Below are 16,002 nucleotides of genomic sequence, written 5' to 3'. Positions count from 1 at the left end.
CCTTTCTAACACTGCCCCCCACCCCCAGCACCGCCCCCGCCCCCAATGCTGTGCAACACCTCCCCCAACGCCGTGCAACACGCCCCCTCCCCCGATCCCAATACTGCAACTCGCCCCCGAGACCGACCCCGCTCATCCCGCAACTCCATACACACCCGCCCCTCTCCCAGGCAGCTGGACTGGACACTAACAGAAAGACTGCTGCAGCTGCCTTTGTGGGGTAAGTCTCCAAATAGCATGCGCACACACGCAACCACAGCCACAGCCCCACACACAACTTTTTACTGCAACTTTTTGACAGGTTCCATGTATACTTTGTGCAGGACAGTGTTGGAGAGATTATCTGGGGAAGGGGGTTTAGGGTACACCCCTCTGCAGAACTCCAGGGAAAGTATGGGGATAGAGGGTGGAGGTCAGTCATTTGGAGATGGGGCGTGTTTAATCACTGTAAACAAAAGATGTGATCACTGTTGGAAACATGTCTTTGATGTAATGTTTCCATCGAGACTTCGAGATCTCCTTCGGATAATCTGATTTTCGAATAATTGGTATTTGGATAATAGAGGTTCCGCTGTATATCCAGGGGACTTGTCAGCATTTGGTCACCTAAGTTTTTCCTGGTACTTTTTCCCAAGTGACAGTGATTGCTTTAAGTTCCTATATATATTTTTTCCCTAGATTTTTTTGAAATTCTTTGTACACTTTTTGTGACCACTAAGGACAGTTACAAATGTTTATTCATATTCTTTGCCATTTATTTGTTCCCCTTTATTAATTTTCTATCTCATCGTCCAGGGAACCAATGCTTTTTTCAGTTACTTTGTTCTTTCTTTTAACATATTTTTAAAAGCATTCATTCTCTGTTTCAAAATTTCTTGCTGGCTTATCCTAAATTATCCTTTATAATCATTCTTTGCTGACTTCAATTTATTTTCTCCCCAACCTTCTGCCTATCACTAATATTCACTGCATTTGATACCTTCCTTAAATTCTTAGCTAGCAATGGAATGTAATTCTTTCTATAGAGTACTTTCTTCTCAGTGGAATGTATCTTTTTTGAGATTTTGAAATATTTCCTTAAATGTTGCTGGTTCTCTATGTGTCTTCTCTTTCAACTTATTTTCCAAGCCCACTGCAGCCAGTTCTATCTTCCTATCTTTGTAATTTCTTCTACTAAAATTTAAGGCATTAGTTTCTCACCCTTAAATTGAATGTGAAATTTTAACATGTTATGATCACTCTTATCTAAAGGATCATTGGTTATCTCACTGCACATTACCTGGTCTAAAATACTTTTTCCTAGTTTATTACAGAACATATTATTCAAGAAACAGTCTCAAATATACTCCATGAACTCACCCTCAAGGGCACTTGCCAATTTGATTTGTCCAATCTGTATGAGCATTAAAACCACTCATGATTATTGTAGTACTATTTTTACAAGCTGCCATTATTTTGTGATAGAACTCTACTTGACACTTAGGGGCATATAAATTCCTCCAATCAGTGATTTCTTTCTCTTTCTTTTTCTCTTTTCTACCCAAACAGAGAAGATATCTTGTTCTTTCAAGCCAAGATCATATTTCACTACTTCTCATCCTTTATTAACAGATCTAACCCCACCTCCTCATCCTTTTTTCCTATCCTTCTGATATATTAAATACTATTGAATATTCTGTCCCCAACCTTGGTCACTTAGCATCTTTGTCTCTGTGATGACTACCATATCTCTCACGTTTATTTATTTTATGCTATCAATTCATGCATACATTCAGATAAACGACCTTTAATTCTATATTTTTACCATTTTCCTTTCTCTGACCCTGTTTGCCATCGTACTTTTTAATTTGTGTTCTGTCATGTTCTCATTATCATTATTCATTGTTATTCTGTCGTATACTTTGTTGCTAACTTTCTAAATCTCCCCTGATGTGAATCCTCCTTCCACTATTTAGTTTAAAATCTTTCTTGTAGCCCTACTCTCACAATTTACTACCCTCAGTATTGTTCAAATTAAGGCTGGCTCTAGCATGTATCTTCCTTTGTCCCCAGTACTGGTTTCAGTAAACTGTGAATCTCGAGCTGTTTCTCATGTACTGGTCTTTCAGCCTGTCTGATCTTATTTACCCAATGTCAGTTTGCTGGTTATTCTGGCTAGATTTTTAACTTTGTTGTTTTCTTCTATAATTTAGCTTCTAGCTGCTTATATTACCTCAGTTTAAAGTCCTTTTTAGTTCTACCCTTGTCATTCATATCCTCATGAACATGACAGTTGGGTCCTTACCCTCCCACTGTAAGTTCCTAATTAGCTCTGAAGAGAGTTCCTTAATCCTGAGGAGAGATCCTTAATCCTGGCATCAGGAGCATTTGGGACTCATGTTTTTAGCTACAGTGAACATTACTAACTCTCTCATCTCTGTCCTACCCCCTATTACTAGTACATGTCATCTTATTCCTATATTAGAGTGGGCCCCTCTGCCCTTATGCTGTATGTCAGTTTTCTCATCCTCTTTGCAGTCTCTGCTCTCATTTACACAAACTGCCAGAAATTCAAACCTGTTGGACAAATGCAAGGGCTAAAGCTCCACCAGTGCCACCTTCTGGATTTCCAGGTCAGATTCTCTTTCTGGAACACTCTCCAGATCAGATCACATCCCCAGATCAGATTCACCTTCTGATACACTCTCCTGGCTCTGACCATAATTAAATTGGATTTATCTAGACGAAGAGGTGTGACTGCACTCTGCACTCCATATTTGCAGTCCAGCTAACTTCCCCTTTCTAATGCATTGCAGTATCCAACCAGCTCATTAATTCTCAGCCAAAGTTCTTTGATCTGCATATAATTGCTGCAGGTGTAGTTGCTAGTGTCAACAGCATCTACAAACTACACTTGCAGTATGTCACCTGCTGTCAGGTTTAATTTATTTTCTTGAAGTAATTAGTGTTTCAAGTTTAAAAATACCACTGAATGATAACCCATGGCTATATTAAATTAACTCATTAAGGTATAAATTTAATACTGTATTAATTTTCCCTCTCTTCACAATAATAATCAATAACTACTACCTCAACCCAGGGAAAGGAGGAACCTTGCAACTCCCTGACTAATGTACTTGTGAACCTAATTGATGCCTCCTGATTGCAGATCTCCGGTTTCACTGTCTCGCAATCTCTCAAACCGCTCCTTGTTCTCAAAATGACACTTCTCTCACAATGCTGAACTCAGTCATTCACCAGATTCCCAAGTATTCCCTCTTGCAGTATTCCGTCAAACTGACTTTGTTCATTTACTGGGACATTCCAGATTGCTGTGCAGCTGCACGCTCATGCAGCTTAGAGCAAACATTTCTCCTTCTGCAGTGTTGTGGGTCCACCTACACTAAATAGATTATAGCAATTTTTTTTAAAAAAGCAGCTCATTGCCACTAGGGATGGATAATAAATGCTGGCCCAGCCAGAGACACCCAAACCCCCATGAATGCTAAAAACAAAAAAGACTAGCTTACAAGTGATTTGAGACCGACAAAAATGTGTCTGAGTTTTAACAGCCCTCTGAAATAACCTACAAGCCACCCATTTGTATTTGAAGGTTACAGATCATAAGTATTTTGAAGATAATGAATAGTGGCCTTGCCATCAACCTTATATTACTATCACTAGTTTATCTGCTACTAGGACTTAACTTTCATTCTTACCTTCATATTCTTGCTAAGTGAATTGTAACAATACTTTTAGTACAAAACTGCAATTTCAATATTTTTAATTAAAATTATTTTCAACACTGGCATCATTTATACAACTGTCTTTCTCTCAATGTGGTCTCATGAAATGTCATTGACCCTGCTTTCTATTTGTACGTTATTCCTCATCCATACCCGCACTTGAATGTTCCTCTGTGAGTCTTCCCCCAGTAACATTTTCTTACTGTGTTTAAGCAAGTTTCCATACACAGAAGTAATTAGTATTATGTCAAGACAGTTATGACCTTCGATCATTCCTTAATAAATCACTATGCATAATGCTGCAGAAAGTTGGCTCATAGAATTTAAAATTAATAGAATGATGAATAAGCAAGTTGACAGCAATGTGGTTGACTCTTAACTCCCAATGAACAAGCCACTCAGTTGTATCAACTACTAGAAAGAGATAAAAGAAATGGAAACATACAGACCACCAGACATGGACTAAGGTTTCAGGAAATGATGACACAAATACAGCCTATCGACTCTGCACAGTCCTCTTTACTAACATACGAACGTTAATGCCAAAATTGGGAGAGCTGTCTCATAGACTAGTCAACCAACATAGTTATACTAATGGAATCATATCTTAAATATACCCTAGCCAACACCATTACCATCCCTGAGGACGTCCTTTCTCACCCAAATGATATACATTTGGGATAGAGTTGCCCCAGGCATCCTCAACATTGACTGTAGACTGTTAAGTCTCATGGCAACAGATCATACCTGGCAAGGAAACATTCAATAAATACCACGTACTTTAGCTGGTGCATCAGCACTCCTTTATGTTGAATAGCACTTGGAGAAAGCACTGAGGATGAAAAGACCACAGAAAATATCTTTCACCAAGAGAGGCTTGGCTGCGGTACTACTGATCAAGCTGGTTGCATCCCAAAGGACATAGCTGCTGGACTGGGTCGGAGGCAGATGGTGATGGAATCAACAGAGGGGAAAATGATTCTTAAACTCTTTCTCACAAATCTGCCCGCCACTGATGCATCTGACCATAACATTATTGGGTAAGAGTGACGACCAGATAATCCTTCTGGAGACAGAGTCCTGTCTTCACATTGAGAATACCCCCCCCCATTCTGTAGCATGACACTGACTTTGATTTAGCAGCTCAAGACCATGAGGTGTTGTGAGCCATCAGTAGCAGCTGGATTCCAACAGCCTGCAACCTCATAGCTTGGTATATTCCCCACTGTACCATTAGTATCAAGGCAGGAGATCAAAACTAGTTCAGTGGAGAGTGCAGTAGGGTCTGTCAGCAGCAGCACTCATATCTAAAAATTAAGTGTCAACCTGGTGAAACTACAAAACCAGGCAGCTTCCATATCATACAGTAAAAGCAGCAAGGGATTCCACAACCAAAGAATCTGCTGTCAGAGGAACCTGGTTGAATTGCATCTAGTAGGTGGTAGTGCTGCCAGTGTGCGTTGATGGGAGCAAAGTCAATGTTGCAAATGAAAGATGTAGTGCCAATCAACCAGGCAGCTTTGACCTGGATAGTGTCAAGGTTCTTTTGTGTTTTTGGTCCCTCAGAACTGCCATTTAAGCAAGTGGAGAATATCCAACTTATTCCCAAGGTTCCATCTTAATCCTGAATTGTCCCTTGTAGATGGTGGGCATACATTGGGACACAGCAGAATTCCTAACATCTGTTCTGTTTTTGTAGCCACAGGAAATGGTTAGTCAAGTTCAGTCAGTCAAATGCTGCCTTGATGTCAAAGGTAGTCACTATCAGCTCACCTCTGGAGTTCAGCCCTTTATCCATGTTTGGAATATGGCTGAAATAAATTCAGGAGCTGAACTAAGTAGCTTTGACAGTATCCAAATTGAGCATTAGTGAGCAGATTATTAGTCAAGACAGCTGTACTGTGCACACAAAGACATACGCAGATCAGACTGAGCACTTGAATTGTAAGTCCAATGACCACAGCGGTGATTGGTTTGCTTGGTTTGTACCCTAATGGCTTCAGTTCCTTTGTATTAAAAGTGGAGCTACTCCAGATGTGATCTGCTACATTCTTATAGGGGTAGCCCTGGTCTCCATCATCATAAACTTTGTGATACAATGATCACTTCCCCCTAAATGTTACCTCACTGTCACTTGATTTACTTGGCCCACTTCATTCCCAAGAAAAGATCTAGTGGTGTCTCATCTCTTGTTGGACATATACTGCTGTAGGAAATTCTCTTAAATACAATCAAGGAATGCTTGTCCCTCACTGCCCCTTACACTACCTGTATTCTAGTGGGTAAATAAGGTTCCCCATTTCAGTATTCAATTGAAGTTTACACCTCCCTGTAAACTCCCTTCAGATTTGTTCTTCCATATTCTTCCCAGTAGGTGGTGATCTATATACTGCACTGAGCAACGTAATTACAAAATTCTTATTCCTTAGCTCTAGCCAAATTGATTCTGTCCTTGAACCCACTGAAACATCCTCTTCAGTATTGCAATACTCTTCCTAACCTTAAACACCACTCCACCTTCTTTTTTGCTTGCCTAACTTCTCTGATTACCTTGTAATCGGGAATTTTTAATACCCAGATCTGACTTTCCTTATATCATGTCCTTGTTATTGTCGCATCATAATCTCTGGGAGAAATGTTTGTAATTCTCCCAGTCTTATTGCCTGTAGTTAATCCATAGATGCATTGTAACCCTGATTCATTACTTTTTCCCTATCTCTGAAGTAACCAATTAACTTAATATTCTCTATTTTAGTGTTATCTGCTTTGTCCAGCATTTTGTGCACCCTGATATAATCCGCTGTACTACTTTTACATTTAGAAAAATGTCTTGCTAGGAACTCGATTCCAGTTCTGTTCAAAAGCAACTCATTTGGCTAGTGCAGATGCCATCTCCCCAGAATTGGTCCTGGTATCCCACAAATCTAAAGTACTCCCTCTTGCAGAATGTTTTTAGCCACGCGTTCATCTGCCTTTGCCTATTTTTGTGTGCATTTGCATTTGGCATAGGATGCAATCTGGAAATTACCACTTGCTGCTTGCTAATTTTTATTCAGCTTCCTAAATTTCCCACTGAAAGACCACATCCTCCTCTCTATCTATATTGTTAGTATAAATGTGGACAACAAGTTCTATTTGTTACCTCTTCCCCCAGAAGAATGTCTTGAAACTGTCTGTGACATCCCTGATTCTCGAATCACATTGGCCACAGAGATGCCCATCTGTTCCACATCAGTACTGCTTTATCCCCTCAGCTTACTCCTTCCTATGCAATTGGTATTACAATTGACTCTCACTGCATTCATCAAGGATCCATTGCTCTCACTAATAACCAGAATGGAAAACTAGTTAATGAATGGAACCTCTGTGTACTCCTGTGATACCTGTCTGTTTCTCTCAAAATGACTGGTGGTCGCCCATTCCCTAACTGCTTGCCTCTAACCTGCATAATGCCCACCTCTTTGAATTACCCTTCCATGTAGTTGTCTGCCTCATGTATTCACTCAGTGACTCCAGCTGCTACTTGAGCTCTGAAACTGAGAGTTTAAGCTAGTTCAACAGGTGGCATTTCCTGCAAATGAGCTAATTGAGGGCACATTCGTGAGGAGCGTCAAAACTCCCACATGCTGTAAACATCCTTTAAACGAGCTACCCTACTGTACCTTGACTCATACCCCTTAGTTAATTTACTTACTTTAACATACTTTAACTCTTGTACGATTAACTTAAAAAATGGAGTTTATTAGAATGTAGAAATTCTTCACCTCCGCTCCCAGTCCTGTGTCGATAATTTCTTCCCTGTCCTAGTTTATTAAGTTATGTTTTTCAAAATTTCTAGAGTTGAAATGCAACCAAATAACTCAAGAATTTAATGCGATGTCCCTCTCAGACCTTTTCTCCTCACTTTGTTTTAACTGGTGTCTGCTTTCCTCTCTCTCTGCCGCTGTTTTAGATGCTGGTCACTGTCCCCAAGTTGTCCTCTCTATTGTTTTTTTTTAGCTGCTGGTGATTGTCCATAGGTCTACCTGTCTCCTGCTCTTTTAGCTGCTTGTGACTATTTCCAGGTCCCCCCTTCTCCTGTGCTTTTAGTTGTTTCCAATCTTCCGCTCTCCTGTACTCTCTGGATATTACTGAATTTACTGTATTACTTCAGAATTTTGTTCTCAAAATATTATTTACGCAACTGTAAAATATCAGTGAGCCATACTAGGAACTTTATATCACTTTCTACTCTTGTGATTAATGCATTAATTTCTGTAGTTTGAAAATGCACTTATTTATTGTTTCATAGTCAGTGTGTCTGAACCTGCATTAGGATGTTAAGATTTAGTAGTCCTAGTAAAGATTATTACCAAAGGATTTTCTTTCCATTTCATATTTTACAGCATACGTGCAGCTGAAATTTACATATGTGACAGACAAGGCATTTTATGCCATGGTAAACAGCAAATGCAGTGACAGCAGAAAGAAGATCCGGTACATTTTGGGAGTCCGGGACAGAACTGAAGATGCTGCTAACTAGCAGGAGTTCGGTGTGGGTTTCACAATGGAAATCATGTGGTTAACAGTGAAGAAGGAAACAAAAGTGGAAGTAGGGGCACCACGAAGAAGGAATTTTTTTTTTGTTTAAATTATTACTGTCAGACAACTCCAAAAAAAACTGAGTCTACCAGAAAATAATTTGTTCCTGAAGATTAGATCTATTTGTTATATTTGATCTTGTATTAGAATTAGCTTTAAATTGATCTGCTTTTTTTTGTCCTAATTGCCACTGCCATGAGCATTGTGCAGCAGTCTATATATATATATTTAATTTATTCATTCAGGTCTCATGCTACAAAAACAGCTGACAACATTGCTGCCACAAAATAAAGCACATGGAAACATGTTCTTAGTCATTTGTTTGTGGCAATTCCATCTGTTTTGGGTGAAAAAAATAGCTACTGGTGAGGAAGAGAACTTCATTGAGATCTTGCGCAAAGGGTTTGATTTTAATAGCGAGAAGTGGCAATGATAATATTACCTGGAGCATTGTGATTTCCATCTTGTTCATAGCATTGTTTTGTTTTTACACCTCCTTTCTGTAACCCTGGCTCAGCTGATTAATCATCTGAGTTAGATATGTGGCTAATTAGAAGCTTATTTTATCTTTTGGTTCAGTTAATTAAGATACTTTGTTCCATCTATCCATCCCAACGTAACATTGGTGTGGCCTGTTAACAGTAAATAAAGCAAAACTGGAATAAAGTTTCTTTTCTACTACCCTAATGCTGGGATAGACTTTTCATCAATTGCACTTCACTGATAGCGGAATTTGCTAGATATATATTACTAACATATTTAAATATGCTGTCTACTGATAAGAGCGCATGTTTTCTGCCGGCAGGAAACACTGCAGTTGCAAACCATGAAGTAATTCTGCCCATTGGCATTGAATATACATTATGATGAAGTCAGAATTATATTGATAACACTAATTTTATTTTTTGTGTTGTGTTCATACACATGTTGTTCTTGCAGCATTTTAAGCTGCACATTTGATTGTCCATTTGCTGGAATGGACATGTGAAATTGAGTTCTACAACATCTTTTAATTCCAGTGTTAGTTACGGTATAAGTGACTAAAATCATGATGTTCAACTATTTACTGAACTGTGTCCCTCATGCTGAAGGAGAAACAGAGTGCTCAATGGTCATTAGGAACAAAAGTCAAGTTCATTTTTTTTCGGTTCTGGAGAACGATGCATATACTATTTGAGAGAAGATCTAAATAATCTATCTTTATTTGTGATGGTAGTATTGTTGAATTTCAGGAGGCTGTCTAATTTCACTAGTGCTGGCTTGTAAAGGATAGATTTGTTTTTCTACCGTATGGGTATCAAAGTGCTGTGTGTAATTTAGAAATACTTTCTGCAGAGGAACAAAGGCAATAATTAGTAAAATAATTTAATTTCATCAACTATATTAAAAACTGTGGGAAAAATAAATATTGATTTTAACTGTAGTCCTCTGGATATAAAGATTAGCATTCCATTTTGTCTTTCTAAATATTTTTGGTACCTGTCCATGACATTTTAATGATCTATGTACATGGAAACCTAAGTCTCTGGACCTTTACTATAAATCTGACTTTTTTTCTATTTGAGGTTTGAGGTCCAAACATCACAATTCTGCTCATTCACTTAACGCATTGATACTTCTTTATAATTTTGTGTTTCAATCTGCCTATCTTTGAGTCTTTGACAAACTTAGATATGAACTTTCTGTCCCAACATTTAAGTTGTTAAATACAATGAATAGTTGACCCCACAATGCAAATCCTTTAGTCAAATTCTGTCATTTGGAGTATGTACATTATACCTATCCTCTCTGAGCCCTGTTCAACTAACTCCTTAACCAGGTTCATACTTTGTGATCAATATTGTGAATTGTTCAGAGAACTTAATATATTTACTAAAATCTGTTGTTTTAACCGTAAGTAGAGGAATTGATTTAAAATGCCATTGACATCCTCTTCTCGCTCATCAGGTTTATCCAGTGTCCTGTTTACCAAGGTTGACCTCCTAACAAACTGATCTCAATTAGCATTATCCTTGACTGCACCTCCCTAGATAAATAAGGAGAAAGTTTCCAATGAGACTTTCATTCTGTGCTGTTGAACATTGACCCATGCTAGATGTGTTTTGTGATGCCTTATCAAGGAAATGTCTCAAACATTAAAACTCATCACTTGGATAAGATATGTGAAGGAACCTGTGCAAACAGTCAATACGTATAATCAAAAGGCAAAATGTAGTGAGAATACTAAGGATCAGCAGCAAGTAAAATGCACAAAAGAATTAAAAAAGCTAATTATAGGGATTTCAGAAAACTAGGATAGAAGGAACAAAATGAAAACGTTCTACTGCTGCTTTCAAACTTTCTGTATGGTCAACCAAAGCTGGAATATATGTCATACATTTTGGACCTTGACCAGGATATTAATCTCAGGCAAGATGTGAGAAAATGTGAAATATTCTGGTTACTTGTTTCTCAGTGCCATTTAAATATGTATGTTTAAAATGGAGCATCTAGATTTGGTTCAGCTAAATTAGATGTTTCAATGAGCTCAGTTGTTTAGTTCCATCTGTTAGAATATTTAAATGAAAGGGAAGCACAATCAGGAGGAAGATGGTATAGTCTTGATATAGCCAGTCAGTGAATACAATTTCAATTTACTTATAGCTAAAGAAATTGGTATTTTTAAAATAATTTGATATAAACTTCATGACTTAGATGCAGCATTAGACAAGCAGTAAATCTCATGAAACTGGATTGTATAGCAATTGACAAGTGAGCATGACTACCCCGAAACACATCTGATTATGATTCAAAGCACTGAATGAACATATGTAATATAACATATTATAAAAGTAACCTAGTTCCATTACTTTATAATCTCATGGCAAAGTCAACCAGTGTTCTTGAGTTCTGACCAAAAACTAGTGAGAAGAGACTATATTGCATCTTTGGCATAGCCACTTGTTTTTCTAGATAGAGTTAAATCTTGAAACACTCAGCTGTGGAATTTTACCATTCATAACCTTAACACAATGACTGCAATGTAATCTGATGGAATGGTGAAAACTGTTAAGACCATCTATTTGAGAAATGTATTTTTTGTAAAATGCACATGTTTTATCTTGATTAAAAAAACAACATCCTTATTCTTAAGTGAATGTAAATGCAGCCTGATCATGTATCTTATCCCCTAGTTTTATAGTATTTATGAATCTCAGACTGGTCAAATGAAGATTTGATTCTGCAGCTAATAACTTGAGGCATCTAACATTATAATCTAACATTACTTTTTGGGTCTACTGAGGATTTACACATTTGACTGGAATTTTCTATGTTTCCTTAGTACCTAAATCATGGAAGTTTTCGAGGGTATTTTCACTTGCTCAGAGTCTTCCTGAAATTATGTAATTATGTTTCAACAAAACTCAGGATCAAATTTCTACTTACATATTTGTTCCACTGTGTGAACTAATGAAGTGTTTATTTTTGGTGCCTTTGCATCTCATGCTCTAAAGATTGATCTAATGGTTCCTGAACTGGATGTTGATCTTGGTTGTTGGTTGTTTGTACATTGTGGAGGTTCTGATGTTAATAATTTTCACCTCATTTAATTGCAGGAATGGAATAAAACATAACAAATGGAAATATTTTTCGGCATAGTCAGAAGGAAATTAGCTAGGATATGTTTTGTAGGTTGTGATTATTTGTGTATCCCTCAATTAGTAATATACTGATAAACAAATTGTTCTGTACATGACAACTGAAAATATTATAAAAAATCTTTCTAAAATAGACCTGTTTCATTTTTCAGTAAACATTATGTTAATATTTTAGACACAACTCACATTTTTATGGTTTTTATTCTGTGTATTTCATTGAGGACAAAAAGTCCGTGCTGGCAAGTTATAACTTTAGCATCGAATGTCACCATTGGATATGTAGGGAGGTTTAGTATTAAATGGTATCAAAGATCTGTCCAACTCAGCCTTGAATATGTTCATTTATCTAAACTCCACTGCTCTCTGGGAAAGAAAATTCCAAAGATTATCAACCCTCAAAGAGAAGAAGTATATCCCTACATCCTTCTTAAGTGGGAAGACCCCTTAAACTATGCTGTCTAGTTCTAGATTTGCAGCATTTATCCTGTCAAGCTCTCAGAATCCTGTTTCAAAAGATCACTTCTATTTCTTCCCAACTACAGTGAATTGGTCCAGAATGTTCAACCTTGCCTCATCAGAGAACCCCCCCCCCCCCCACCCCCCCACCTCAATCCAAGTCATAAAAACAACAATTGCTGGAAAAATATAGCAAGTCTGCAGCATCTGTGGACAAATGACCAGAATTATCATTTCAAGTTCAATGTGACTCTTGTTTGGAACTCCAGGAATCAGCCTAGTGAACCTTTCCTGAACTGTTGTTCTGTCCAAGTATATTCCTCCTCAAGTAAAGAAACCAAAACTGTAAGCAGTACTTTTAAGTATTTCTTACCAATGCCCTGTAAAATTGCAGTGAGAGGTCCTGTTTTAATTCTCAATACCTCTTGCAATAAAGGACAATATTCCATTTGCCTTCCTATTTACTTATTGTACTTGCATGCTAACTTTGTGATTCATGTAGGAAAATTTGCAGATCCCTGTGAACATCTGCAGCTTTTCTCCATGTGAACAATCTGTTTTTCTACTTGTCCTGCCAAATTTTCCCATATTATACGGATATTGCATATGTAATCTTTTTGACCACTTACTTGTCCAATCTATAATATCCCATTGTAGACGTTTATATCCTTACCATTATATTTCCTTATTATCATCAGCAAGTTTGGTTGTAATAGTTACTCCTTCATCCAAGTCATTAATATAGATAGTTGAGGCCCAACACTGATCCCTGTGACCATCAACTCATTACTTGAAAGTGACCCGCTTCTGACTGTCTTTCCTTTTGTTTCGCCAATCCTGCATCCATGCTAATATGTCATCCTAGCAGCATGAGCCCTTATGTAGAGTAGCTCTGTAATACTTCCATCCACAAATGTAAGTACCTACTTTCCTTTGCATTATTCACTAATTTGGGCTTGTGATTTTTCAACCCATTAGTGTCATTAATGGATACAGTAAATTGTTCTTTAAAGTCCATGCTAGCTCTCTCTGGACATCTGACAATTGTCAGCATGCTCAGTCATCCCACCTATAATTATAGAATAGTAATTATCTAATCTATAATTCCCTCATTTCCTTGTGTCACCTTCTTAAATAGAGTGAACAAAAATTTTGTAATCTTAAAAAGGCCGCTACTTCAAGACAACGTCGGAAGATTATACTTAAATGTTCACACCATTTCTTGTGAAACACTGCGATTTGCTCTTTCATGGATTAATTTATATATTACTAAGATATTGCATATCTTAATTCTGTTAAGTCTCTGCGCCTGCTTAATTGGAATGTGTGGCGTGCTGACCTCCAAATACTGTAATCACTGACACTAAATTATTCAGTATGTCTGCAATTCATCGTTTTCATTGCCAGTATCACTCTTTTCAATTTTCAAACGGCCCACTTTGTTTCTGACCGCTCTCTTCTAATACACTTGTAAAGGGTTTTGATTTGGTTTTGATAATGCTTGCACATTTTGTTTCATGTTCTCCAATTCCTGGATGGCATAGCTGTGTTTTCTGGCAAATAAAACCTTGGCTTAAAGCAGTATAAACTGGTTCTGTATCACTAACCATAAATTCCTTCTTGAATGCCCCACTTCTGTCTCTTTAGTCACTATCAGTGGCTTTACAGTGTGTTTTGTGTGTGTGTATGCTGGAAGCTATGTAAACCATGTTACAAGTAGGTAAAAGGAATTTGCACATTGCACATGTTTCATAGAAGGAAGCAAGAGTCATGGAGACTGCCATTCCTGTAGCAATACCCTGACCAAATCAGAGTCCTGCTGCTGGTCTGAGAGCTAAGATTGACAGTAAGGTCTTGTTGCATCTTGATCACAATTATGGCTGAACAAATCAGAACCTTTTTATGCAATATAAATTTGTGTCCCCTTTTTTTCCCAAGTCTGTTTCTTGTGTCCTAGTTCCGGTGAGTGTCAGATGAAAAACTTTGACTTCTTATCACCTTTTATCATTGTTGAACAGATTTGTTTATTGTGGTCAATCTATATTCCATTTTATTGAAGTCAGTCTTAGCTAAATATAGAATCTTAGTAGCTGTTTCACATTGCTTCCCTTCAACACTCTGTTGAATGTGATCATATTATGCTTGACATTGGTTAATGATCATGAACGCCATTAGTCCTAATTTAATTTACCTCGTTATAAATTAGAGTATGGCCTTGTTGGATCAAGAGCAGATTGGGCTGGATTTTATGAAGGTTCACTGGTATATTTAAAGAAGCAGTATATTTAAAGAATATGTAAAATGAAGCAGATAGCCTTTCTGCTCATCCTAACCTGTCTTCCGTATTATATTGGTGGGGAAGAAGTCAGGTGGCCAATTAAAGCCCTCGTCTGACTGCTGCAGCTTTATATATGGAAGCTGCAGCTTGCAGTTCTCACTGTGTGAACTGTCATTGGGCAGAAAACAAAGATGTCTTCCCTCTGTTGCACATTGATGGCACTCTCTTCCCAAGATTATTCTACCCTCTAACCATCCTCCTGGCCCTGTCACCTCTGCTCCGACTGAGATATGGCAGCTAGTCCTGTTCAAAATCCCAGACATACCTTGCAATCAAAGATTGGTCAACAGCTTACTAGGTCGGACTTCTTTCCAGTTTATTCCTCAAATGGTTAAGGCTTCTTCCAACATAATATTGCTGCAGCACAGTCTTTGTGATAGGTAGACTGATAACAAGATTTTTGGATAGAGAGGTGGGGAATATCCCTTCACCACCTGTATTAACTCCCATACCCCTGGCCAGACTGAAAGAATTCACTATCTTTGTGCCAGGTGCGTATTTCAAACCATCTAACACACAGACTTCCCACACTTTTGGGAAAAAAAGTGAAAAATATCACTATAGGTATTTGACACTTCTAGGAATTCGAGATTTGGAGATGCCGGTGTTGGACTGGGGTGTACAAAGTTAAAAATCACACAACACCAGGTTATAGCCCAACAGTTTAATTGGAAGCACACTAGCTTTCGGAGCGACGCTCCTTCATCAGGTGATAGTCACCTGATAGGTATTCGACACCTCTTGTATAAATGATCATTGAGCCAGTGATGAAATAAATCACAGAGAAAAAGCTTGCAAACCTATAAATCAGCTGTCCCATCTGTGCACCTGTTACAACAAAATAATGGAAGACTGGGCTCTCAGCCTAGTATGAATAATGAACAAAGTATTTAACAAACTGGACTGACTCCATGAAAATTGCAGGGGTCTGGGAGATGCCCATGTCTGCAATTGGAGATAGCCAGCTCAGGAATATGAACATGCACATTTCTCCCACTCCAACAAAAAAAATGGTGGTAGGAATCTAGTCCCATCTACTATTTTTATCTCAGAGTCTCTCTGACTCTGTGACAATTCAGCCAAATGTCTCATCTGACAGATAGCTCTTTTAGTACTGCGGAACTCCCTCAGTACTACACTGAGTGTCAGCCTCGATATTTGTATTCAAACCTAGAGACTTGAACCCAGGACTGTTTGGCTCAGAGACAAAATTGTTACAAAGCAACATTTTCACTCCCTTGAATGACTTTCTTTTAAAGCGATG

At 38.0% G+C, this 16,002-nt stretch overlaps 1 protein-coding gene across 6 annotated transcripts in view; it reads left to right on the top strand.

Annotated features, from left to right (window-relative positions):
* prdm11 (PR domain containing 11) overlaps nt 1–16,002 on the top strand; it is a 183,148-nt gene that overhangs the window by 147,280 nt on the left and 19,866 nt on the right. Inside the window, exon 10 of one of the 6 annotated variants that reach the window (XM_060838727.1) lies at nt 8,111–8,937. The exons of the other annotated variants lie outside the window; for them this stretch is intronic. Coding sequence (XP_060694710.1) covers nt 8,111–8,247 — 137 coding nt within the window. The 3' untranslated portion in view covers nt 8,248–8,937. Of the gene's footprint in view, nt 1–8,110; nt 8,938–16,002 lie in introns of those variants that run through there. 6 annotated transcript variants of the gene reach the window in all.

This window comes from Hemiscyllium ocellatum, chromosome 18 (genome assembly GCF_020745735.1).
Source record: "Hemiscyllium ocellatum isolate sHemOce1 chromosome 18, sHemOce1.pat.X.cur, whole genome shotgun sequence".
Taxonomy (NCBI): Eukaryota; Metazoa; Chordata; class Chondrichthyes; order Orectolobiformes; family Hemiscylliidae; genus Hemiscyllium; species Hemiscyllium ocellatum.
The sequence above is the reverse complement of the archived record's forward strand: the minus strand, read 5'-3'. Positions and strand labels throughout refer to the sequence as shown.